At 43.4% G+C, this 27,329-nt stretch overlaps 1 protein-coding gene across 1 annotated transcript; it reads right to left on the minus strand.

Moving 5' to 3' along the window:
* Nucleotides 1-21,780: 21,780 nt before the first annotated feature.
* Nucleotides 21,781-23,776, minus strand: LOC127308115 (proteasome subunit beta type-4). The gene is made up of 6 exons (XM_051338891.2): nucleotides 23,619-23,776; nucleotides 22,938-23,014; nucleotides 22,735-22,864; nucleotides 22,472-22,643; nucleotides 22,193-22,378; nucleotides 21,781-22,099 (listed from the first exon to the last, which is right to left on the minus strand). The coding sequence occupies exons 1-6, from the start codon at nucleotides 23,684-23,686 to the stop codon at nucleotides 21,986-21,988; spliced, it is 747 nt and encodes a 248-aa protein (XP_051194851.1). The 5' UTR covers nucleotides 23,687-23,776; the 3' UTR covers nucleotides 21,781-21,985.
* Nucleotides 23,777-27,329: the final 3,553 nt, after the last annotated feature.

Here is a 27,329-nt window from a genome sequence, read left to right on the forward strand (position 1 = left end):
CATTGGCTCTCAGTTTGACAAATCACATCAAGAAATTTTCCGCTTCAGTCTAAATGGCGAAGACCACCAAAGCATCTCTTTCTCAAGCAGCGGTCCAGCGGCCAACTGGCATACGGGGTTTTGGTTCATCCCAAGCTACACCAACGCGCTGGACTGGAACAAAGACAATCAGAGTTAGGGATATTTATGTGATAGTAGGATCATACTACTAGCTAGCTCAGTTGGTCTTGACTCCTATTTAACTATTTATAGCTAATGTACTTAGGTGATAAATTGATGCTATTTGCATGAACCCAGGTGCTTCTTGTAATTTGATCAAATACGGTCTATACACATGCATGGTTGTTTGGCTGTTTCAGTGTCCCTAGAGGCATACATATATATTGTTATTTAGCAATCTTTATTACAGTACAAAGGTCTTAACCTCATGGTTCACAGAAAGTATAAACGTAGATCAGCCATCTAAACATAGAAGACATTCTAGTGTATGATTCTTACATATACACATCAACATCCTATCAGAAAATCTTAATGTGAATTGTACTGGCTGTACAAACCCGTGCATCATTCTCTAGCCGGTTGCACCCAAAAACCAAATCGTGGTACTTCATAGTTGACTGTATGTAGGACAACATACGGATCCAATGCGAAGCCATGGGTATCACCTGCATGACAGAACCATATTTCACATGGTTGGAGGTACTCCATATGGCATTTAAAATCATTCCTTGTCCTTCATATGGCCCTAAAAATAATACAGTTGGATTTGTGGGTTTTAATTTTTTATTAACACACTCAATTAATTGCCCAAACATTGATTAATAATATTATTAAGGGGTGTGATGTTGAAAGCCATAAGAACAATGTGCCAAACAATCTTTGCTAGCGGACGGTAAATGTATACCCATCAGAAATATTAGTACTACTAGTAGTACTATCAAAATAATCAGCAGACGTGCATGTTTCTTTGGTCAGAATAACTGCTGCACCATCTTAAAAGTAAATGGCATGACCATTTATTTGATTTGATAGCGTGCAGCTAGATGGCGTACATTACTATCTCTACTTCCTTGGGTCGCCCAAATCTGGAGTACTAAAAGCAAATCCTGGTGATTCATTTGACAAGACAACACAGATGCGTCCAAATTTCTCCGCCCATATTATTATAGTAATATACGAAATCTGGAGTGCGTTGCCTCGTTGCCTTCCAAGAGAAGATGCATTCCTTGCCAAAAAAGAGAGAGAGGCTGTATTTATAACTACCTCACCGGCCGCCACTAGTACAAACCATCACTCCCTCTCCACCTCCACCTCCACCTCTTCCCTAGTAGCTCCACCTCCATATCGGCGACGGACCACAATCGCGCGGCTTCGACTTCCTCTTCGACGGCAGCGGCGACAGAGGCGTGAGGCACCTTCTCCGCGGCGCATCACTCATCCTCGTCCCGCGGTAACAATGGCTGTATGTGAAATCACCATACCCTTGTGTATGGTAGAGATGATGATGTGCGGATAAAATTTTATTGGCGGTTGCTCATCCTTGTTTGAATATTTGGTGTAGATTCACATCTAGGGCAGGGTGTCAAGCGGGGTGGGTAGCGGGCTAGCTAGTTTCAGTGCGAGTGCTTTAAATCTGCTCTAATCTCAACCACTATTTGCTCTAATTTTCTGTTTTGTGGGACGATTCGCGGACGCCGCTTGCAACCCTAATCTAGGGTATTGATCCTAGTTTAGTAGACTACTAGGATTTACATGCCAATTTGTTTTTAGACAAGATCCAGATATTTGTCAATACTATTACGTACTTCTTCCGTTCGTATTTAATTGACTCTAGTTGAAAGCATCGACAGTTCATTTTCTTCTCTCCCTCGCGTCGACTAATTAAAACCGAACAGAGGGAGTATTAGGAATCCATGTGCATCCGTACTACCAGTAAGGTATTGCGTTGTTGCAGAGGCTCAGTGTAATCAATATCTTTCGATATTAATATACTCACTTTATCAGAAAATAAATTAGTAATCCATGTTCAAACTTGCTAGTTTGATCGACGTTTGATGATCATTTGTGAGGCCATGTATGGGCCTAGTTTGTTTTGCCTGGTGGTCAGTAGGCTGATGATTTTTTTTTTGCTTGGTCGATCTGTGGTCGTTCCATGGCCACTGCTGATTAAGCATTACTAGAATCAACAATTTTTTGCTTGTCTGGTGATTGGAAGTGTATGCGCTCTTCTGAAGAGCACCATCGCACGATGATTAGTCTTAATGGAGATGCAGATGTCGATCAAGAGGGAGAAACATATCTTGATCATGCATTTCTCACGAGATTACTTGGTGATTGGAAGTAGAATCCACAATTTATTGTGCAAACTTCTCAACATATGCATATATTCAATGAATTGGCTTTATGTGATCAATAGTACTTCTTATTGCAGATGGATGGAGGGGAAAGAGCGAAAAAACCGATACTTAGTGAGATGACTTCTCATTCTGTGACTTCTGATATCCCAGATGACAAGGTAAATATATAGAACGATGATTCGTAGGTGATAAAAGCAGAATCCACAATTTGCCGTGCAAACTTCTCAACATATGCATATATTTGATTAATTAGTTTTATGTGATCAATAGTATTACTTATTCCAGATGGACGTAGGGGAAGGAACGAAAAAGCGGATGCTATGTGAAATGACTTCTAAATCTGTGTGTTCTGATATCCCAGATGACAAGGTAAACATATGGACCGACGCTTGTTTTGCCGCTGCCCCTGTTAGATGGCTAGATGCTCTGGTCTAATTTCTGTTCATGTGCTTATTATTGCAGAAACATAGAGTTGAAGAAAACTCTATATTGTCTGATGACAAAGGTGAAATGGCATGCCAGTCTTTTAAACCTCTGACGCCACCTTGTTTACTGTCTATGGAGACTGATGCAGCTGGACCTGGTACTGATGAGCCTATACCTGGCATCATCGTGCCACATGAAGAAGGTTGTGGATTGGGTTTACCCCCTGCTGTAGAAACTGGTGGTGCAGCTGGAGCTGCTAGTGTAGAGCCTCTAGTGAATGGTGCCGTGCCACGGGAATTCTCTGAACTGGAGCAAAACGGTTTACCTATTGTCAAGACCGATTTAACTGGTGCTGATGCTGGAGTTGCTACTGATGATCCTGCACCCGAAGGAGGTTTTGTATTGGTAGAACCCATCATGACTATGCCCACGATCTTGTTGGTGGTGGACCTGGAGCTGGTAGGGTAGAGCCTCTAGCGAAAGGTGTCGTGCCACGAGAATCCTCTGAAGTGGATATTGGTGGTTTACCCTCTGTAGAGACTGGTGGTCTACCTGGAGCTGGTATTGTAGAGATTTCAGCAAACGGTGTTGTCCCACCCGACTCCTATGAACTGGAGCAGGTACCTGATGTGCCTTTTGTAGAACCTGACGCACCTGTAAGTAGTGGTGATGATTCCGCTAAATCTGATCAAGAAGGATCTACATCTCTAGGACAAGATGTCTACTGTCATTCACCTGAACCTGAGCTGAAGTCAGCAACGGTAGCTTATATAGCACGGACTGTCCTTCAAGCTCTAAAGATCCAGTTGGGTGGTTCACAGGACCAGCTACTCCAAGCCATTGTCACTACAAAAGACCAGCCAGCATGCTTCGTCATCTCCTGCATACTGTTTGACAAGCTGAAGCACTGCAACTGGCGCATTGTTCAATCCCATCAGCATGGAGAGAGGAGCTATGTTTATGTCAAGATGATTCATGCTGATTTGGTAAGGTTCCATGATAAGATGTATGGGTGGGGTGAGGCAAGAGCCACATTTTGCAGCATTCACACAGTCTTTGCTCTTGAGCCAGACCCCATGGATGCTTACCCAGTGGTGCAGCTGTCCTGACTTGATATATGTTTTATGATCAGTATGCTGCTGTCGTGGAACTGTGATGTGGAGCTACCTTTCTTATAGTTTCTAGGCTTTTGGTTTCAACATGTATTATGGAGCTTACCTTAGGACTTTCACATGCGTTTGGCTGTTGACCTGTAATGTTTGTGGTTGGTTGTCTAATCTACTTGGCACAATCACATTGCAAAGGAAAATGTTCCTTTTCTCTTTAAGTGTTATTATGACTTATGTGTTATAACCAGGCAAGAATATGCAATCTTGGTTCTCTGACCGATATATATGTACACACAACTTTTGTTCACATAATAACACTTACACGGGAAAAGAGTAGCTTTCTCTGTTGGACAAACACCAAACCACAAAAGGGTAACAACACAATATCCAAACTAGGTACGACACCTGTTGAGCATACATGACTTTTGGCGTAAAATCACGTTAACCAACACTAGCAGCATCTTGTTCTTTGCAAGGTGCTATGCTTATCAGTCTAATCCCAATACACCACCTACTTCAGGTGGCACGACGATGTCAAGTGCAGGCTCACCAGTACCAACTCTCTTGCATCAGTCTCCATTGAAGGTACGCCACTGCTGCAGTAGACACCATTACCAATGCAAGCTGAAGGTGTTCTTATCCTCATATCAGGATCACATAATACATGTGTCAAGCTTCATGCACTAGCCAACACAATAAAAAGTCCGAACTAGGATCGCTAGGAAAAAAACATGAAGATCTTTTTTTCGAATCCCACGCTGAACATCTGTTTTAACTAATTAGGTAAGCTCCTGCTGACAAACATATTACAGCAACTCCAGCAGTGGCTCTATATTTTGGCGCTGTGGGCTGATGCTGCGCATGGCGCCGGCAATAACTTCACCGGAAGCTGAAGACTGTGGCGGCCAAATGCAGAGCTGAAACAGCGTATTTTCAGAGGCGCTATAATGCAGCGCCAAAACAGAATATAATGAAAAATAGAGTGCAGTAAAACAGAAGATCAAACAAAGACTAGAAATAGACATAAAATAGGATAAAATTAGCTTGATAGATACTCCGTAGTTCACATTTTTACAAAGTAGTGCGATAAAACTAAACTAAAACTCGACATCTGACGAGTCCGGTGTCGTGCCCGACACCGGATCCGACGAGAAGAGGTCAATCCAACGGGGGTCGTCCTCGCCAATGGTGGTCGGCCCGGCGAGCTGCGCTTCGATGAAGGCCCGCTTCGTCGCCTTCTCCGCCCTCCGTCGTGTGCGGTCGTCCTTCTTCGCAGCCCGCCTCGTCGCCTTCTCCGCCCTCCGTCTACGGAAGTGCTCGTTCTCGGCGGCAACGTCCTCGGGGAAGCGGGCCGCCCACTCGCGTGCCGCGCGCTCGTCCCGCTTGGCGATGCGCAAACGGCGCTCCGTCTCGCGGCGGCGGCGCTGTTCCTCCTGTCTAACGATGTACGGCGGCGGCGCGAGATCCTCGGCCTGCTGGCGCGTCCACACGTCATGGAAATTCATCGACGATCGCGGGCGCCCGAGCCACCACGCCACGGCGTCGTACGCGCGCGCGGCCTTGTGCGCGGTCTCATAGGGGCCGAGGCTGATGCGCTCGCCGCCGTCACGTATCTCCGCGTAATACGTACCTTTGGGGCGCGCGCGGACGCCGCGGTACCCCGTGCCCGAGACGCGGCAGTACCGCGAGCTCGACGCGAGACGAGGCATGGCGGTGGCGGCGGAAGCGGAGCCGCGGCGGCGATATTAGGCGCAGATGGGCAAATTTTAGCAACCCGTGTCCATCTTTTTTTTGGCAGGATTACGCCATGTACCACCTTCCAATTAGAAAATAGTACTGTTCAGCCTTCCCCTGTTGGGCCCAATATTTCACTTTGGGTTGCCAACGGCCATCTACATGGTAATTGCTATCGGCCTACTTGCTCCTGCTGTCGAAGCCCAATAACTACAAATGGGCCTTTCTGCTCATGCAATTTTGGCCCTTTTCTAATGAAACACAGATCCTATGAATGGCAAAAAAAACGCGGAGATTCAACATAAAAGTTGTTTTTATTTATTTTAAATTATTGGGTTCCAATTTTTGAAACTGCTCATGCCCAATATGAAAATCCTTGATCGCTCAATACCCGCATGGATAACGGTATTTTTAATAATTCATAAAGTGGATTTGAAATTTAAAACATATCTTAATAATTCCATGATTTAATCTATCAACTTGCAAGATCTTGGAGAGAAAGAGCTTGTATTAGTCTGCAGAATCCTCAACGTTTCAAAGGCGGCATTGGATCAAAAGAAAAAAGGAAGTAGCCAGAAATTAGGGGTCAAAAATAACTCCAAGAAAGGAAATTTTTATTGTTCGTAGAGGATGACATGCGGGACCCATGAGCCAGCAGCTTACTCAACGTTTCAAAGGCGGCATGAGATCGAAAGAAAAAGGCAAGTGACCAAATATCAGGAGCCAAAAATAATCCAAGAAATGAAACTTATTGTACATAGAGGATGACATGCGGGTCCCATTTTGCAGCAGCGGTTTCAACGTTTCAATGCGGTTTGAGATCAAAAGAAAAAGAAAGTAGCCAGAAATTAGGGGGTAAAAAAATCCAAAAAAAAGTTGATTGTACATAGAGGGTGACATGCGGGTCCCGTGAGTCAGCAGCTTACTCAACTTTTCCAAGGCGGCAGTGGATTAAAAGAAAAAGGAAATAGCCAAAAATCAGAGGGTGAAAAAAAATCCAAGAAAACAATTTTTATAGTACATAGAGGATGACATGCGGGTCCCATGAGCCAGCAGGTTCCTCAACGTTTTCAAAGGCCGCTGGGGATCAAAAGAAAAAGGAAAATAGCCAGAAATTAGAGGTAAAAAATAAATCCAACAAAGGAAAGGTTTATTGTTTATAGATGCTGACATGTGGGATCCATGAGCCAGCAGCGTCAAGGCAAGTGACCAAAAATCAGGGGTAAAAAAATCCAAGAAAAGAAACTTTATTGTACATAGAGGATGACATGCGGGTCCCATGAGCCAGCACCTTACTCAACATTTCAGAGGCGGCTTGAGATCGAAACAAAAAGGAAAGTGACCAAATATCAGGAGCTAAAAATAATCGAAGAAAGGAAAGTTTTATTGTACATAGAGGTTGACATATGGGTCCCACTAATACAAGCTCTTTCGCTCCAAGATCTTGCAAGTTGATTGTACATAGAGGATGATATGCGGGCCCCATGTGTCAGCAGCTTACTCAACGTTTCCAAGGCGGCAGTGGATCAAAAGAAAAAGGAAATAGCCAAAATCGGAGGGTGAAAAATAAATCCAACAAAGGAAAGGTTTATTGTTCATGGAGGCTGACATCTGGGACCCACGAGCCAGCAGCGTCCTCTACATTTCGAAGGCGACTGGGGATCGAAAGAAAAAAGGCAAATAGCCAGAAATTAGGGGTACAAAATAACTCCAAGAAAGGAAATGTTTATTGTTCATAGAGGCTGACATGTGGGACCCATGAGCCAGCAAAGTCTTCAACGTTTCAAAGGCGGCAGGGGATCAAAAGAAAAAGGAAGTAGCCAGAAATTCGGGGTAAAAAATAACTCCAGGAAAGGAAAATTTTATTGTTCATAGAGGATGACATGCGGGACCCATTTAGCAGCAGCGGTCTCTACGTTTCCAAGGCGGCACGGGATCAAAAGAAAAAGTAAGTAGCCAGAAATCAGGGGGTCAAAAAAAATCCAAGAAAAGATATATTTCAATTGGGCTGCATCTTGCCATCTGGGCCTTCGAACTATCGTGCTGGACTCCTTTTGACTCGTGCAATTTCAGCCCACTCCAACACATGAAAGTCCTATGTTTCGCAAAAACAAAAAACAAGGAGATTCAACATATAAGTTTGTTTATGTAAAAATAAAGATTTAATTTATCCGTTTGCAAAGCTCAGAGCGAAATACATTGTTTATTGTCTGCAAAATAATCAAGATATCACATGTTTCTTGTACGGGGAGGCTGACATCGGGGACCCATGAGCCAGCAGCGTCGTCAACGTTTTAAAGGCGGCAGGGGATGGAAAGAAAAAATAAACCAAAAATCAGTTGGTCAAAAATCCAAGAAAATAAACATTTATAGTTCTGAGAGGATGACATGCGGGACCCATGAGGAAGCAGCATCCTCAGCGTTTATTGTTCATAGAGGCTGACATGTGGGACCCGTGAGCCAGCAGCGTCCTCAACGTTTTAAAGGCGGCAGGAGATCGAAAGAAAAAATAAGCCAAAAATCATTTGGTAAACAAAATCCAAGAAAATAAACATTTACCGTTCTGAGAGGATGACATGCGGGACCCATGAGGCAGCAGCATCCTCAACGATTCCAAGGCGGCAGGGGATCAAAAGAAAAAAAGGAAATATCCAGAAATTAATTAGGCGTTCAAAATAAATCCATCAAAGGAAACTTTTATTGTTCATAGAGGATGACATGTGGGACCGACCTGCCAACAGCGTCCTCATCGTTTCAAAGGGGGCAGCAGATCAAAAGAAAACGGAAAATAGCCAGAAATTAGGGGTGAAAAATAACTCCAAGAAAGGAAACTTTTATTGTTCGTAGAGGATGACATGCGGGACCCATGAGCCAGCAGCTTACTCAACGTTTCAAAGGCGGCATGAGATCGAAAGAAAAAGGCAAGTGACAAAATATCACGAGACAAAGATAACCCAAGAAAAGAAACTTTATTGTACATAGAGAATGACATGCGGGTCCCATTTTGCAGCAGCGGTCCAAACGTTTCAAATGCGGCTTGAGATCAAAAGAAAAAAGAAAGTAGCCAGAAATTAGGGGTAAAAAAAACTCCAAGAAAGGAAAGTTTTATCGTTCATACAGGCTGACATGTGGGACCTATGAGCTAGCAGAGTCCTCAACGTTTCAAAGGCGGCAGGGGATCAAAAGAAAAAGGAAATAGCCAAAAATCAGAGGGTGAAAAAAAACCAAGAAAATGAACTTTTATAGTACATAGAGGATGACATGCGGGTCCCATGAGCCAGCAGGTTCCTCAACGTTTTCAAAGGCGGCATGAGATCGAAAGAAATAGGCAAGTGACCAAAAATCAGAGGGTGAAACATAATCCAAGAAAAGAAACTTTTATTGTACATAGAGGATGACATGTGGGTCCCATTTTGCAGCAGCGGTCCCAACGTTTCAAATGCGGCTTGAGATCAAAAGAAAAAGAAAGTAGCCAGAAATTAGGGGGTAAAAAAATCCAAGAAAATAAAGTTGATGGACATAGAGGATGACATGCGGGTCCCATGAGCCAACAGCTTACTCAACGTTTCCAAGGCGGCAGGGGATCAAAAGAAAAAGGAAATAGCCAAAAATCAGAGGGTGAAAAAAACCAAGAAAATGAACTTTTATATTACATAGAGGATGACATGCGGGTCCCATGAGCCAGCAGGTTCCTCAAAACGTTTCAAACGTGGCATGAGATCGAAAGAAAAAGGCAAGTGACCAAATATCAGGAGCCAAAAATCAGAGGGTGAAAAAAAAATCCAAGAAAATAAACTTTTATTGCACATAGAGGATGACATGCGGGTCCCATGAGCCAGCAGGTTCCTCAAAACGTTTCAAACGTGGCATGAGATGGAAAGAAAAAGGCAAGTGCCAAATATCATGAGCCAAAAATAATCCAAGAAAAGAAATTTATTATACATAGAGGATGACATGCGGGTCCCATTTTGCAGCAGCGGTCTCAACGTTTCCAAGACGGCACATGACCAAAAGAAAAATGAAGTAGCCAGAAATAAGGGTGTCAAAAAATCCAAGAAAAGGAATATTTCAATTCGGCTGCATCTGGACATCTGGGCCTGCGAACTATCCTGCTGGGCCTTTTGACTCGTACAATTTCAGCCCACTCCAAAACAGGAAAGTTCGGATTTTTCTAAAAAAAACAGAAAAGTCATATGATTCGCAAAAACAAAAAATAAGGAGATTCAACATATAAATTTGTTTATGTAAAAATAAAGATTTAATTTATCCATTTGAAATAGCTCAGAGCGCAATACACTGTTTATTGTCTGCAAAATAATCAAGATATCACATGTTTCTTGTACGGGGAGGCTGACATCGGGGACCCATGAGCCAGCAGCGTCGTCAACGTTTTAAAGGCGGCAGGGGATGGAAAGAAAAAATAAACCAAAAATCTGTTGGTAAAAAATACAAGAAAAGAAATATTTTCGTTCTGAGAGGATGACTTGCGGGACCCATGCGGCAGCAGCATCCTCAACGTTTATTGTTCATAGAGGCTGACATGTGGGACCCGTGAGCCAGCAGCCTCTCGACAACGTTTTAAAGGCGGCAGGAGATCGAAAGGAAAAATAAGACAAAAATCAGTTGGTAAACAAAATCCAAGTAAAGAAATATTTACCATTCTGAGAGGATGACATGCGGGACCCATGAGGCAGCAGCATCCTCAACGATTCCAAGGCGGCAGGGGATCAAAAGAAAAAAAAGGAAATAGCCAGAAATTAATTAGGGGTCAAAAATAAATCCACCAAAGGAAACTTTTATTGTTCATAGAGGATGACATGTGGGACCGACCTGCCAACAGCGTCCTCATCGTTTCAAAGGGGCAGGGGATCAAAAGAAAAAGGCAAATAGCCAGAAATTAGGGGTCAAAAAATAACTCCAAGAAAGGAAACTTTTATTGTTCGTAGAGGATGACATGCGGGACCCATGAAGCAGCAGCTTACTCAACGTTTCAAAGGCGGCATGAGATCGAAAGAAAAAGGCAAGTGACAAAATATCAGGAGACAAAGATAATCCAAGAAAAGAAACTTTATTGTACATAGAGAATGACATGCGGGTCCCATTTCGCAGCAGCGGTCCCAACGTTTCAAATGCGGCTTGAGATCAAAAGAAAAAAGAAAGTAGCCAGAAATTAGGGGGTAAAAAAAACTCCAAGAAAGGAAAGTTTTATCGTTCATACAGGCTGACATGTGGGACCTATGAGCTAGCAGAGTCCTCAACATTTCAAAGGCGGCAGGGGATCAAAAGAAAAAGGAAATAGCCAAAAATCAGAGGGTGAAAAAAAACCAAGAAAATGTACTTTTATAGTACATAGAGGATGACATGCGGGTCCCATGAGCCTGCAGGTTCCTAAACGTTTCAAACGTGGCATGAGATCGAAAGAAAAGGGCAAGTGACCAAATATCAGGATCCAAAAATAATTCAAGAAAAGAAACTTGATTGTACATAGAGGATGACATGCGGGTCCCATTTAGCAGCAGCGGTATCACCGTTTGAGAGGCTGCACGGGATCGGAAGAAAAAGGCAAGTGACCAAATATCAGGATCCAAAAATAATTCAAGAAAAGAAAGTTTTATAGTACAAAGAGGATGACATGTGGGTCCCATTTAGCAGCAGCGGTCTCACCGTTTGAGAGGCGGCAGGGGATCGAAAGAAAAAGGTAAGTGACCAAATATGAGGTACCAAAAAAATCCAAGAAAAGAAAGTTTTATAGTACATAGAGGATGACATGCGGGTCCCATTTAGCAACAGCGGTATCACCGTTTGAGAGGCGGCAGGGGATCGAAAGAAAAAGTCAAGTGACCAAATTTGAGGTGCCAAAAAAATCCAAGAAAAGAAAGTTTTATAGTACATAGAGGATGACATGCGGGTCCCATTTAGCAGCAGCGGTATCACCGTTTGAGAGGCGGCAGGGGATCGAAAGAAAAAGGTAAGTGACCAAATATGAGGTGCCAAAAAAATCCAAGAAAAGAAAGTTTTATAGTACATAGAGGATGACATGCGGGTCCCATTTAGCAGCAGCGGTATCACCGTTTGAGATGCGGCAGGGGATCGAAAGAAAAAGGCAAGTGACCAAATTTGAGGTGCCAAAAAAACTCCAAGAAAAGAAAGTTGATTGCTCATAGAGGATGACATGCGGGTCCCAATTAGCAGCAGCGGTCTCAACGTTTCCAAGGCCGCAAGGGATCAAAAGAAAAAGGAAGTAGCCAGAAATCAGGGGGTCAAAAAAATCCAAGAATAGAAAGAATTTTGTTTCATAGAGGATGACATGCGGGACCCATGATCCTTCATCGTAAACGGCTCGATCGGAGAGCGTTGAACGAGATGGCGCGATCGAGAAAAAAAACAATGCCAGAGAGGCTGCCATCTGGGCCCTACATCCCTCGGCGGTGCGGATTTGTGTTGACTCGGCCGGCGAACCCGAGAATTCGAGATGCACCACGTCACAGGCCACCATACGCAACGTTTTGGCCGTTTTCGTCGGGCTAGGTGGCCTCAAAAACGAGAAAAAAAATGTTTTGACATGCACAACGGACAGACCCAAAATCGTCGGCCATGGTACACCAGCAACCACGGCGCGACTTCAACTTCGTCGGCCATGGCAACTTTTCTTGTAGTGTGGGAAGTATAAAAAAGAGAAGAAACGTTTGTTGAATTTAATAGATTTTCTAGACATTCAAGCTGAAACTTGTCCTCTAACTGAGAGGGAGAGGCTTGATTTAAAGCAAGCAAATGATCAATTGAATAAAATTAGACGTGATGAAGAGATTAAATGGGCATAAAGGGCTAAAGTTAAACATGTACAGGAGGGAGGTAACAATACAAAATACTTCCATCTGATTGCAAATGGCATACATGGAAGAAACAATATTCCAACTAGAACAAGAAGAAGGTACAATTGTCGGTGATGACAACTTAAAAGTGTACATTACCGAATACTATAAGAATCTTTTCGGGCTTCCTGAAGACATTCTTTTAAAATGATGGAAAATCGTATCGATGACATCCCCCAGCTGTCTGAGAAGGAGAATGTAATCTTGACACCTAATTTCTATGAGGAAGAAGTTTTTGAAGCCATATCTCAAATGGAGCATAACAAATCGCCGAGGCCTGATGGTTTTCCTGCAGAGTTTTATCAGAGAATTTAGGATGTTATTAAAGATGACTTGATGGCCATGTTCTTCCATTTTCAGGCTGGGGGCTTTCCTTTGTTCAAACTAAATTTTGGGATTATAACTCTTCTACCTAAAAAAGAAATGCGATGCAAATTCAGCAATATAGGCCTCTATGTTTGCTTATTCTCAGTTTCAATTTTTTTACTAAAGTGTCCACTAACCGTGTTTCGGTAGTGGCACACAAAATAGTCAAACCTACTCAGAAGGCCTTTATGCCTGGGAGGCACATTTTGGAAGGAGTTGTTGTGTTGTATGAGACGATTCATGAATTACACCGTAAAAAGATGGATGGGTTCTTTTTAAAATTGATTTCGAGAAGGCATATGACAAGGTGAAATGGCCTTTCCATCAACAAGTTTTGCGGATGAAGGGATTTGATCCAATTTGGTGTGCTCGTATTAAAAAATTTGTGCAAGGTGGTAGTGTTGGGATAAAAATTAATGATGATATTGGTCATAATTTCCAAACTAAGAAGGGTCTGAGGCAAGGGGATCCGTTGTCTCCTATTATTTTTAACATTGTAGCCGATATGCTAGCTATTTTGATTGCGCGGGCTAAAGATGTTGGTCATGTGGGTAGTCTTATCCCCCATTTGGTTGAGGGGGGTGTGTCGGTGTTGCAGTACGCTGATGACACTATCATATTTATGGAGCTGACTTAGAAAAAGCGGTAAATATGAAAGCTCATTCTGTGCATATTTGAGCAGTTATCGAGGTTAAAAATAAATTTTCATAAGAGTGAATTATTCTTTATCCGAATAACATTAGTTGAGGATTTATCATGCCAAAATTTCCTGACACTGATACCTTCATGTCCTGCATAGGTATTGTAGAACTCTTATGCCATATGTTCATTCTCAAATTCCATACCTATCACCGGTTTTAACCTCTTCATGTATGATCATCTGTACCATGGCTAGGGCCTGTCTCTTCAACGTTGGTGGTCTCATGATCTGCACAAACGGAAAGGTAGTAACATCACAAGTTAAACTCCTCATTTGTTCTTCTTTAATCTTGTCTACTCAGTATCCTAGATCATTGGGACAAATAATGAATTATTTGCAGATTGAAGCTACTGCAGCATACCTGTTCTCGAAGCATGAGGAGCTTCTTCCATGTTGAAGAAGAACACTGTCCTGGATTCTGATCCACGGGAAGGAAATTTCTTGTGAAGGTGTTCTCGATTTGTTTGATCTACATGGATGCAACTTACAGCGAGATTTGTACGAGAAGGGGGATCACGCGGGAAAGGATCTCGAGGAAGGCACTGTTAGGAGGGAGGATAACGATTTGTTAGCTGATTTTCTGGAGATTAACCGTATTTGTAGAGATACGCTGGTTATTTGAGGTGTGGGGCCTGCCAAGACATGTGTCTCTCATCTACTGGACCTGCATAATAGTGCGTGCAGGGCTCCCTGCAGGAGAGCCGAACCCGATGAGGTGTAGTGTTTTGTTTCGGTAAAGCATCAGATATGAAACACCAATATAAAGAAATTTTTGGGTGTGCATCTGGATCTTTGCCACTCAGATATCTTGGCATCCCGATCCACCACAGAATGCTCCGTAATTCTGAATGGAATTCAATGAAAAATCGTTTTGCTGCAAAGCTAGGATGTTGGTGGGGTAAACTGCTATCTTATGGAGATCGCCTTATCCTTATCAACTCCGTTCTTACTAGCTTACCCATGTTTATGTTATCTTTTCTTGAGATTCCTAAAGGAGTGAGGAAGAGACTTGATTTTTACAGATCTCGGCTTTTGCTGGCAATCAGATGAACACAAGAAGAAATATAGATTGTCTCATCGGAATATAATTTGTAGACCAAAGGATCAAGGGGGTCTAGGTATTGAAGTTCTTGAATTGAAAAATAAATGTTTGCTAAGCAAATGGATTTTCAAATTACTATTCGAAGGAGTGTGGCAACAGTTGCTGCATAACAAATATATTAAAAAAACACTTTGGCTCAAGTGGATTAGAAACCCATTGATTCTACTTTTTGGAAGGGATTAATGCGGGTTAAAAATGATTTCTTCAAGAGGGGCGAATTTAAGATAGGGAATGGGTCGATGGTTAGGTTTTTAGAAGATATCTGGCTTGGCGAGGTTTCGTTAGCTCAACAATATCCATCTCTTTATAATATTGTTCAACGAAAAAATGTGTTGGTATCTAAGGTTTTGGGTCAATCTCCTATTAATATTGGTTTTAGTTGATCCCTTAATTAACATAAGTGGAATTTGTGGTTACACTTATGTGAGCGCTTAATGTCGGTGCAACTGACCCACGAAACTGACAAGTTTTTCTGGAAGCTAACAGACTCGGGTTTGTTTTCATTTAAATCTATGTACCTTGACCTTATGAACGGTCATACTAGATTTATGCGAAAATATCTTTGGAAGATTAAAATTCCCCCTTAAGATAAAGATTTTTATGTGGTTTCTTAGTAATAAGGTGTTGCTTACTAAGGATAACCTGATAAAGAGAAAGTGGATAGGTTTTCAAAAATGTTATTTCTGTGATAATAATGAGACGATTGATCACTTGTTTCTTTCTTGTGCATTTGCAAAATTAATTTGGAGAATGGTATATTTTTCTTATAACATTCCTCCTCCATCCAATATTACTAATATGTTTTGTAATTGGTTTAATGAGATTAATAAGAAGGATAAAGAGCATATTCGTACTGGTATTCCTGCGATTTGTTGGTCTATATGAACAAGTAGAAATGGCATTGTGTTTAATAAACAGAAGGGAACCAAATTTTTGCAGGTTATTCTTCGTGCGACGCATTGGATACAGCTTTGGGCATACCTTTTCCCGGAGGATCAGCAGGATACTATGGCTACTGGATGCAACCAACTTTTAACGATCGCACGGGACTGCTATTTTCAGGCTACTGGATTAAAAGAATTGAAGATGTGTAGTTTTTGTTTATTTTTCATCTTTGTTTGGCTGATTCTTGTCACAACCTTAGCTTATACATGATTGTAATAATTATACATTTTAGACCTCTTTTATAAATAAAGGATATGGATGTGTGCATCTATTGATGCAAATGTCGAAGCTATGCTCCCGTATCAAAAAAAAAAAAAAAAAAGCACTTTTAGAGCTACAACACTAAGCACACAATACATGAGCGGGTAACCAATAATTAATCCCTCGTTCTGATACACCAGTGATGGTTTTGGTAGCTCGCATGTTATTTGATTCGCATTTAGGGACATAAAATGGGCTAATTGGTTGTCCGAGCTTCCTCTGTGTTGTGGATCACACGGTTCTTAAAGTATCTCCTGGCCAGACCCGGGAGAAATGGTCGAATAGATCGTTTTCAGCGAGACACCCTCATCTCACCGAAAATTGACAATGAAGCGTCCCCGTTAAGCAATCGGTGGAGATGGTGCGGGCTCGTGCAGAACGGTAAAAAAACAGCGGGATGAGGAACATTCAAATCGACCCACGTCTCACCAAAAATTGACAACGCGGCGTCCCTACTAATTCTTCAGGTTCACTAGGATTGCCGGCAACCAGGCTTCGTGTTTTCTACCAGTGCCAGGAATAACTTTGCAGTACCAACGTCTTCATTCAGCCTTCGATGGCAACAACTCCCTCTCCTATTCGAGCTGAAGCTTCAGACCTTCTTGCGGCTGTAACCGGCTAACCGCAGACCTTCTTCAGCTCAAGTAGGTCACGTTTCTCACCGACCACTACACTAATCACTTGCCAAGCTGCAGCAGATAGAGTTTGAGTTCACCCAGAGCCGAAACCTGTAAATTTGCTATGATTGTTACGTATGCAGGAACGTATGGTCATATTTTTGTATAAAAAACTACAGATTTGATCGAATATCCGTATAAACTACTTTCATGATTTCTTTTTACATGAAACTGCAGGGCAGCCACCCTACAACAATAGTAAAATAAAACACAACTGTACACGCAAAATTACAATTGCGCTAGATTCTCTCACTTGCCGAAGGGAAGTGAGAGGACAGTAAAAATCAGTAAGGCATACATTATAAACATAAGGCACAAAGTGTCTAGCTTTAAATTAATAAAGTAACACGGCTAGGTTACAAAGATGCTGAGCTTACAACTCACACAAACACCAGCAAACATAAGATACGCCAGAAACTAGATGAAGCCCGTGGAGCCCTCCAACGCGATCGAAGAAGCACCAAGGAGAAGGAAAGGGGAAACTTGGGATGGGATCATCGGCTTTGCTTGGGAGAATTCACGGCTGGACCAAGAGGGCGAGTCGTCGCCTGTCCATTCTCTTCCATGGCCAGAGAGGGACCCCTGCCCCCTCGCCCTGGCTCGAATAGCGCCGTACCGCCGCCCATGGAGACACGCATACCCAGAGCAGAGAAGGGACAAGGAACCATACTGCCAAACTGAGCCAACACCAGAGCCCACCCGAACGCTGCGTCGAGCACACCACGAGAAGCTTTGCCGCCGGCCGCGGCACCAGACACGAAGAGACGAAGCTGCAGGGCGAGGACGCTGAAGAGAAGGAGCTATGAAGGAGACGAGAAGTGACATAGCCGAGCCTCGAGGCAGCACCTGCAAGGGAGAAGCATCGTGCTCCTGTCGTCCCACAACCTCGCACCCGTCATCCCACAACCTCGCACCCGAGCGAGTGCAGAGCACGAACCAGCGAGCATCCAAAGGGATTGCAGGAGCCAGACCCTTGAGCTCAGCAGCACCACCACCGCACATACCACATCAAGTCATCAACGGCGCCAACCACCAGGAAACATCGCCAGCCCACAATCCCAACTGACCCAAGGTGACACCTTCAGGAAGGTGATGGCGCACGGGGCGTCGTTGCCGCCCAATCCAAAGGATTTGGGATTTCTCCCGGGTATCAGGAAGGGGAAGGGAGGGGGCAAGATACCTTGACGATGCTCCAGGAAGAGCACGACGCCCGCGGGCGTCGCCACCGTCATGGCTGACATAGCCAGCCTGTTATTTCTCCCAGAATTCGCACCACCTCCAGCACCCAGCCCGACACCCGATCTGCCAACCAAAACCGTCGGAGCTCGACGCCGGGAGGGTGGGGCGCGCCAAGCCAAGGGGGGGGGGGAGACGCCATCCTTCCGATCTGGTCCGGGGCACCGACGCCGCGGCCCTCGCACCACGGCCAGCACCCTCCACCTCCCCGCCGTCCACACAACCGAGGAGGAGGACCCGCATCACGCACGCCGCTCACCGCAGAGCCCGCGCCGCCACACCACCAGAGGCCGCCGCCTCAGATCCCGAGCCCCCACCGGGGAAGCCGTCGGACAAGCCCGCCCGTGAAGGGGAAGCTCATCGCGTCGCCGCCTCGGTCATGGCAAACCCTGCGCGGAGATCCTCCATCTAGCAACCACGGGGGGAGTCGAGAGCTCAGATCCCCGCCGCCCCTGTTCGCCAGCGTCGCGAGCACATCCCGGCGGCGTCTCTAGGGGCGGCGAGGCATGGGAGAGAGGGGGAGGAGGGCGGTGGCGGCGCGGGGTTAGGGTTTCGCCTCCCCGGTCGCCTGGAGGAGGCGACACGAGGAGCGAACCAGTCTCCTCATTAACAACATTATCGTGGTTCTGAAGATGAGGAGGTCAGCAGTAAAATCGAGTACGGATAGAGTAAGCGATTCTCGGCACCAGGGGTGACTGAAACTATCTGTCCATTCATGAATTCTAGGAGGTGGTCTATCAAAGGCTTGATGGTTTCCAATATCTATCAACGCGAAGATATTGAAATGATCCCAACTTATTTGATCAACCAGTACTATTCGTACACCAAGCTTGAATAATTGTTTGGCTGGTTGATGAATTATTAATATGGAGTTAATTGACCACTGCCTGAGTCGTAGGCTCCCTCCTAGCTCTTTCATAGCTGGACTATATATGTGCTCCGCTTTGTATTTCCTTAGAGAAATGTAGGGGTGAGCAGGGATGGCCGGAAGAGAGGGCCGACGTCGATCAGGCGACGACATCGAAGAGCTAGCGGTGTTTTTTGTAGTGTCATCGAGAGTCATGGTAATCATGGTAGATATTGGGAATGGAAGTTGTTGGGAATCGTAGTCCTAGGTCAGCGAGCTTACAGTGCAGACAATCATTAAGCGCAAGTATAATAAGTCCTAATCAGTTGGCTATAAGAATTAAAATAGTATATTATTGCTTAGTGGGAAGAGATAGATGGAGAGTGGGCTCTTATGTAAGAGCCAGATAGCACGTGCGCTCAGGCACTTTGTGAGTGTAAGACTAGCCACAATGGGAGTATCATAAGTAGTATCATGTATTCCATGTTGGCAAAAATCTGATGTGGCACACCAATTAATGAGGTGAGAGATAAGAGTGGTATCATAATATGATACCGTATCATAGTACGTAAAACTATAAAACTTAATGACAAACACATCATGTACACACATTTGCATTGAGATTCTACAAAACATTAAATATGATGATACTATGATACTACTTATGATACTATGCATTGTGGGGTTGGTATCATAAACTAGTATCATGTGCATGATACTAGTGTATGATACTTCCCATTGTGACTAGTCTAAAGGTTAATAGCTCGCTATTGTAGATGTTGGCTCTAACTTAGCTATAGATGACATGACACTTGGCTTATAGCCAGCAGCTAGCTACACTATTAAAATTGCTCTTACAATGGAGTAGAGAATGCTGTCAATGTTTTTAGCAATCATGTAATCGGACCCTCGGGCATGCCAGAGCGACGACAGACACTTTGCATCGAATCCCTTCTGCTTGTTCCAACTTTCAGCAGCTTCCTAGCGTCGAGGCCTATCAGAATAGCCACAGGAACTGCCCAGCGGCGGCGTAAGACTCTGCATTGCCCAGTAGCAAACGTTGCAAGCACCGGGCGGCGTGCTGCTAAACATGTTCCGGTCTAGGAAATCACGCTTGTGGAGAATCGCTGAAGCGGTTGGCGGAGGAGACACATGCTCAGAGAATTACCGACAACGGAGACTCTTCGTAGTTCCTCCGCTCGAAGACATTCTGAAGCTGGAACTGATGCACGTTCGTCTCGTTTCGTTTCGTTTGGGTTTGGTTTAGAGGGTGCTGAGCAAAGAAACCAACTTAAGTATTTGTAAGATTTTCATGGTACAAACATGAGGCAGTAACGCGACAAACTTTATTCACTCAACATTTTCAGGGAAATAGGGTCACGTCGGGAGTAGACACCAACTGAACATAACGACCAACATCCAATAGATGCAGCCTTAGAGCAACTCTAGCAGACTTGCTAAATTTTGTGACTATTAAGACTGGTTTACAGGGCACTCTACTATTAGAGGCTCTGAAGGGTGTGTGAAAGTAGAGCCTCTAAACTTTGTGTTCCTTCGTTTCTATTTTGCACCGCTCCCTCTGAATAATAATTGGCATGGGCTTGGTTTAAATTTGAACTAAAACCACCAATACTTATTATGCATCAGAGGGTGTATCATACATGCTCAATTGGACATCCAAAATCAATATAAAATATCTCAGACTTTAAATTTTATAACAAATACACCTCAAAAACTTTTTCACTCTGTAGTACCTGCGTCCTTATCTGTCTTCGAAGCCTGTTGTTTACAAGGTTCGTTCAGGAAACTTTTCACCCTGTATGTGCTCGGAGGCTGCCTCCATGGTCCGGCTGCACAAAACCGAACCGAAACTGAAAACCGAACCGAAAAAAACCTAACTGTAACCAAAATTCAGTTTTTTCAGTTTTTCAGTTAGGTTTAAGTTAGCAAAATTGCTAACCATATGAATTTCGGTTATTTCAGTTAAAAACCGAAAAATTGCAGTTTTTTCCGAAACTAACCGAAACGCCTAGCCCAGCCCAAGTTTGCCAAACGCCTAGGCCCATCACGCAAATGCACAGCGGCACATGCCCCCTCCTGACCCTGCTCTAGTTCTTCGATCCTCTGGTCTCGCTCGCACGAAGGCGGCCGCAAACGCGAATCCTAGCTGGGTGCCGGCGGCGCGCCGTCTGGCTCTCACCTCTCCGACAGTCCGGCGAGGATCTGCCGCTCCATCCCCTTCATGGATATACGGCGACCTCCAGCCTGTTTGTTTGATTCCATTTCCCGATTTGCCTTGCTAGGCTAGATTCAGCTAGTCTTGTTAGAGCTACAGATCACATGAGCAAAATTAGATCCTTGGTTGCGTGTTGCTTAGGTGAGGAATTAATCCACGTACACCAGTAGTTATAGGCTAATTTCTTTGCGCGTTGCTCTCTTCGGTAGGGATATTTGTGTCAATATTTGATACCAAACGCACCCTTCTTTCCCATATTTTGTAAAGCTATTCTTTACACATGAAATGTCAAGCTGTTTCCTTTTCCTTTTACTGCAGCCATGGCACACTTTGATACTCGTACGGATGGCAGCCATGAAGCAACTTCTCCTACATAGTCCACACCAGATACTGATCCTAGACTGATGGCAGCTGAAATATTTCCTCATGCTACTTGCTAACGTTCCTAGCGTGTGAGATGTTGACTTGTTAGAAAATACGAATACATTTTGGTTTGGTTGTTGGCTTGTTAGAAAATTCATGCCAAAGGTTGTCTCTTATTTAAAAATTCGCGTCAACTTTGGTTAATTTAGTTATTAACGAAACCTAACCGAACTTTATTGGTTATTACCGAAACCGAACCGTATCCTCGTACAAAACCGTATTTACTGAAGTATTAAAACCGTCTTTACCGAATGACCGTATTTACCAAACCGAATTAACCGAATGCCGGACTCCATGGTGACATGAGGAGATCAATGCAGAATCAAAGAACAGATTGGTGCTGGTTATAACGACAATATAACTGAACATTTTTTAAGAGAAATAAAACAGTTTATAATCCTACTGTACTACAAAGAGGGAAGCAATGACAGGTCGAATGTGCACAAATTTGGGAATGACTACCCTTGGCCAGAGCTTCAGATCGACGTAGAAGCAATAAAGACACATTATATTATACGAGATCCAAGATTAACGTTCACAGAACTTGAAATTATCACATGACATGTCATACAGAGCAAATGTGGAGTTCCAGTCATGTTCAAATCAAATGCTCACGGGGGCTGAAACCGTTCCAGCAAATTCCAGCAGCAGTTTGCTTCATTTCCTAGTTCATGGCCCCACGGCACGCATAAATCTACCATGTCCCTACAGCACCCTGGGATGGGTTCTCGAAGGCGGCAAAGCCCCAGTTGGTCTTCAGGGCATACGGTGGGTAGATGGTCGATCCCTCGGTCGTGATCTTGGCAATCTGTCATTCAATATGAATTCAGTAGCTGTTGAATGAATACTGTCTAAATTTCTTTCTAGGCATTAGTGATTCACTGAGAGGACAAGTTCGCACCTGGAATTTGTTGATAGATGACCGGTCACGGTACAGAAGAACCAGCAAGCACTTCTCAATCAGCTTAACAGCTTCTTCAAAAGTCAGGTCCTCACGCCATTCACCACGAAGGATCGGGACTGCCATATGGTTCCCAAATCCAGTGGCAATGTGGTTCTCCTCAAAGTGTGTACCAATCATGTTAACCTGAACACCAAATGTCGGGGATAAGAATAAGATAAGATGCTGACAAACCAGCAGCAGCAAAAAACAGTACTATTCTTTGAATGAATTATATACCATGCCCAGATACTTCTCATCGCCCTTTGGGCCCTTTTTCACTCCACCAAGCACCAGGGAGTTCCACAGAGGGTCAAACTTATTGCGCCTGTTGTACATCACTCTTGTCAGGTAGGCATGGATTTCCTTGGGGCCCAGTGAGTTTCCATCATCCCACATATGATCGGACAAACTGAAAAATAAAGGGAGGGGGTGACGATGTCACATGGATTTTACATAGCAGAGTGGAGAAAACATGAGCTCAAACATTCAAGGTAACTTACGTTAACTCATCCAAATAGCGCAGAATCTCCTGGAAGTCACTGAACTCCCCACTTGCTCCAATAAGGCTATGCTTACCAACGGCCTTAATTCGCTCCACGCTCTTGTACCTCAAAGTTGAGCCGTAGGAAGCTGCACAAGGAATTAGATGATGACTTCCGTATCACCGCAACTATATTTTACCTGTGCAGAGATGACAACTAACCTCCAGTGTCGCATGCCATGATCACACCATCCTTGTATTTCATTGCAATCACCGAGTTACCAGTGACATAAGGATTCCTGTTGATGTGATGCAATGTCTAGAGTTAACCACGACTGTAGATAAATTTATTGAAAGAAGCAATAGAGCCACGAAAAAGTCGGTCTTACACACCAAGGGAAGCTTGGTGTTGGAGAAATAATAGCATGCACAAGATTGCTATTACCATCTTGGACAATTACAAAAGGCACTATATCTGTTGGGCTGGTTACTTAATGTTAATTATAAGCTTGTCTGACTAGGGGCTTCTATGCTAACACAAAAACATCCAGTCTATCAAAGTAACGAATTCACATAATAAGCTCTGTCAACAGTTCACAAACAATTATGTGCACACCATCATCCTTCTAAATCGTGTTACCCTAGCATATGACAGTTCACCTAGTCCCAATTGACAAGACCACCGCTACTGTGAGGACTTAGGGTTCGTTCCAGCCGATTGGGGATCGGTCTGCGGCCGTACTGGAGCCTACCGGCCAGGGGGGGGCCCTCAGCGCGTCAGCTCGACGACCGCCCGGAACCCTTCATCGCCGCCGCCGCACTAGACGGGATCGCACGCATCTCTCCCCCAGCGGCGCGACGCAAGTACCGAAAGAAACGAGATCGGGCAGTTGGAGAACTTACAGCGTCCTCTGCGTCCCCTCTCCTCCTCCGGCGGCCGCAGCCCCGGCGTTCGCGTGGCTTCCGTCCATGATCCGAGAGAGCGGATTTGGTTTCGCTCGTCGGAGGGATTCGCGTGAGATCTTGCTGGTCTGGCTGCTGCTGTGTGCCCTCTATCTCTTTCTTTTTATTTCTTGCGGAGGGAGACGCAGTGGTGGAGGGGCCCGGCTTTTACAACATTAACTATTGTGTCACCGCCCGGCCCAAGACTGGTGACGAGAAGCGCAAGAAGAGGCTCGGGAGGAAGTTTGGCCAGGCCCAACATGCGACACAAGACACGCCCGTGCAAGCAAGGATATAAAGGATTCCTAAAAAAAAGCGAGGATATAAAGAGGGAAGCTTGGTAACTATCATCATTGAACAAGTTACGGCGTAGAACAATGTTAAATAAAAAAGTTACTAGGAGAATGTCACACCTCCAAAGGCTGGATAATTGAATATGTGTTCGGTGCAACAAGCAGAGAAAGGATGAAGGGGTGTGTGTACGTGTGTGTGTGATGACACGTCGCAAGATGCATCGCCAGTGGGTTCGGCTGTGTAGTCCTAGGTCTTGAAGCAACATGCGAAGGTGCTTGTGGGGTCGCCATGGGGTGCTTCAACAGACCAATCAGGCCACGGTTGGCTCGCCAATGATGGTCCTCCGCTGATTCTGGAGAGGCCCGAAATCCATCTTCAGCCACCACCGAATATCCACTAGCAGCATCACACAGGACCGTGAGGCTTCGTCAAGCCAGTGAAACACGACTTCCTTGGGTTCGATGGTCATTCGCCTAGCATGTGGATTGATAGATGCTTGGCATACTTTGAGATATATCGTATCGTACCACACCCTCCGTCTGGGTCACAACATCGTATGATCGCCGTTGTACCTGGACGGTCATGCCATGCTCGGGTGGCGAGCATTTCGCTAGAATCTCAATAGCCATAAACACGACGGTAACGATTAGTGAATGATCCCAATGTGTTATCATTGATACAATCCGTACCATTTGTACACCAAATCTGAATAGTTGTTGGCTGGCTGATGAACTAATACTGTAGAGTTAATTAATCTTTACCTGAGATGGAGGCTCCTCTCTGTTCCCATTCAATCATAGCTGGCCATATATATGGGCATTGCTTTGCCTTTCCTTACAAAAATGTAGGGGCAAGCAGGAATGGCCAGGATAGGGCCAGCGATCAGGCGACGAAATTAGAGGATGGTGCTTTTTCTAGTGTCGCAGAGTCATGGTACATATTTGGAATAGAAGTTGTCGGGAATAATAGCCATACGCGTAATCGATGTGGAAGTTCTTTACCATACATTTGTATCTCTTCTTCATGTCGCTAGCGATCGCGCTAGGTGCAGTATCGTGCGATCGGATCCTTGTACCAGATCACACATCAGACGTATTAGTATATACTGTATTTTATTGGAGGCGAAGTGCAAATTAAAGTTAGAGCACACAACACAACAGCGGGCAGCCAGCCAATAATCCCTCGTCCTGATACCCTGACTACATCCCGGTCTATTTTTCACCGATGGGCCAACTTAAGCACTCGCTTCAGCAATTTGATCCATTTATTCTAGGATTACCTGTAGTCCTGTAACTCTGTAAGCATGATAGATACTACTACTCCATCAGTTCACACTTACTTTGTGTTCTATATTTAGTCAAGGTCAAACATTACAAAGTTTGACTAAAGATACATGGAAAAAATATTGATATCTAAAATATAAATTAGTACCATTAGAATCATCTTGAATTTTATTATATATTATATAAATTTGCAATTATGGGTGTCGATATCTTTTGTTACATCTTTCGTCAAACTTTAGAAAATTTAAACGCAAGGTAAATAAAAACGGAGGGAGTATACTAATACATACTTTAGTGTACCCCCTCAGCTAAAATTGAAGAGCAACTTGCAAATATGAATATGGTCAGGAGCCTGAGAAAAAAATCACCTTTCAACCATAGATACATTTAATATATGTTATTTGACTAAAAATTACTTTCATAATGATACTGGTTTTGCTGTTGAAAACCATGCTAGAATGTATATATCTAGGAAGCTCATCGAAAACTCACTTTGTAGCTCGGGCTACACGTAGCCCATTTTAAAAATAAATTAGAAATCTGTATTTCAAAGTTTCAAAAGATTCTGAAAAAAAAATCTCGCTGTATGAAATTATGTATTCCACTATCGCGTAAAGTTTCAATCCAAAACTCATTTTAATCTGGGCTACACAAAGATAAAAAAAAAAACTGACAGTTTTGGGGATTTTGAAAATGTGTACTATTCACTATTCTTAGATCTACACTTTGGTGATTTTTGTATCGACCAGAGCACAACGTAACTCTTACAGAAGTTTTACATACTTGTGGTACATATCCCCAACTACATGAAGATTTATTTTCGATTTTTTTTGAAACTTCAAAATACGACTTTCAAAATTTTCAGGAAAACGAGCTACATGTAGCTCGTCCTCTAAAATGCTGCACTCTGGCAGTTCATGTGGATCATTACAAGCTTGGCTTAGTCTTCGATAGTTCCTTGATGTGAATTTGATAATGTTGTAATGATTATGATCGAAACAGGTGTAAATAAACAGATATAATCATATACGACAAATATAAGATGTTTGAATACCTCATCTAATAATTGTTGCGTCGATTTTGCACCCATCATTAGGTTCACATAGAACCTACGCTTCGTCAATTTTGGCTTCTCGTTGCACTAACCCACACGACATACAAAATATTTCTTAAAGTATAGTATGTATTACACAATGTAAGTTCAAATGAAAACTAAGAGGACATTCCGTGAAATGGATTAGTTATGTACGACCAGCCTCATTATTGGGTTTTCCTCATCTCGAAATAAATACTTGACACGCTCTAAGTGTATAGATGACAAGAACACAAGTTTATCAGTTGTTGTATTAATAGATAAAAATGTAGCTTACATGTAGTAAAATAATCGTCACCTGTCAAGAAGACTGCTTAATTATATGCCTAAAATTTGTCTTACTAAGCTAAAATAATATACATCGCCATTCACAACTTTTTTTTCTCGAGAAAACGCAAAAGCATTATGTTTCGATGTATTGATAACTGAGATGCTTATATGAATCCAATGATAGCTATACATGCTTACTTAGTTATAAGTAGTGAACTGATGGTGCGTCGAAGGCAACCCTCACCTTTTGTTAGAAATAAATAATCTTAAATTTTTGTAAGTGCTCAACTCTGTCACCATATCGTGAACATGCATAAGACATAGTACGGATAGAGTAAGAAATGTTTGACTTCATTTATGACTGATACTCTCTATTCATTCATGAATTCTTCTACGTGGTTGTTTATCTAGCTAGGATTTGTCATCAACATGAGGATAGCGAAATAATTGAAATGTGCAGTATTCATTTTTTTGCAGGTAAATAAACATGAGGATAGCGAAATAATTGAAATGTGTAGTATTCATTTGATACAAGCAGTACTATTCGTACACCAAGATTAGATAATTGTTGGCCGGTTGATGAATTATTGGTATGGAGTTAATTGGCCATTGCTTGAGTAGTTGGAGACTCCCTCCCGATTCAGTTACACAAGTGGCCTATATATATGCTGCGGTTTGCCTTTTCTTGCAGAGATCGATATAGGGACGAGCAGAGATGACATCGGAGATTGG

The sequence above is a fragment of the Lolium perenne genome, chromosome 6 (genome assembly GCF_019359855.2).
Source record: "Lolium perenne isolate Kyuss_39 chromosome 6, Kyuss_2.0, whole genome shotgun sequence".
Taxonomy (NCBI): domain Eukaryota; kingdom Viridiplantae; phylum Streptophyta; class Magnoliopsida; order Poales; family Poaceae; genus Lolium; species Lolium perenne.

Coding starts and splice junctions, on each gene's coding strand:
- LOC127308115 (XM_051338891.2), bottom strand. CDS start 23,686: ATGGACGGAAGCCACGCGAACGCCGGGGCTGCGGCCGCCGGAGGAGGA. Junction 22,865..22,937: donor CATGGCATGCGACACTGGAG/GTTAGTTGTCAT, acceptor TTCCTTGTGCAG/CTTCCTACGGCTCAACTTTG. Junction 22,379..22,471: donor ATGAGAAGTATCTGGGCATG/GTATATAATTCA, acceptor TTTGGTGTTCAG/GTTAACATGATTGGTACACA.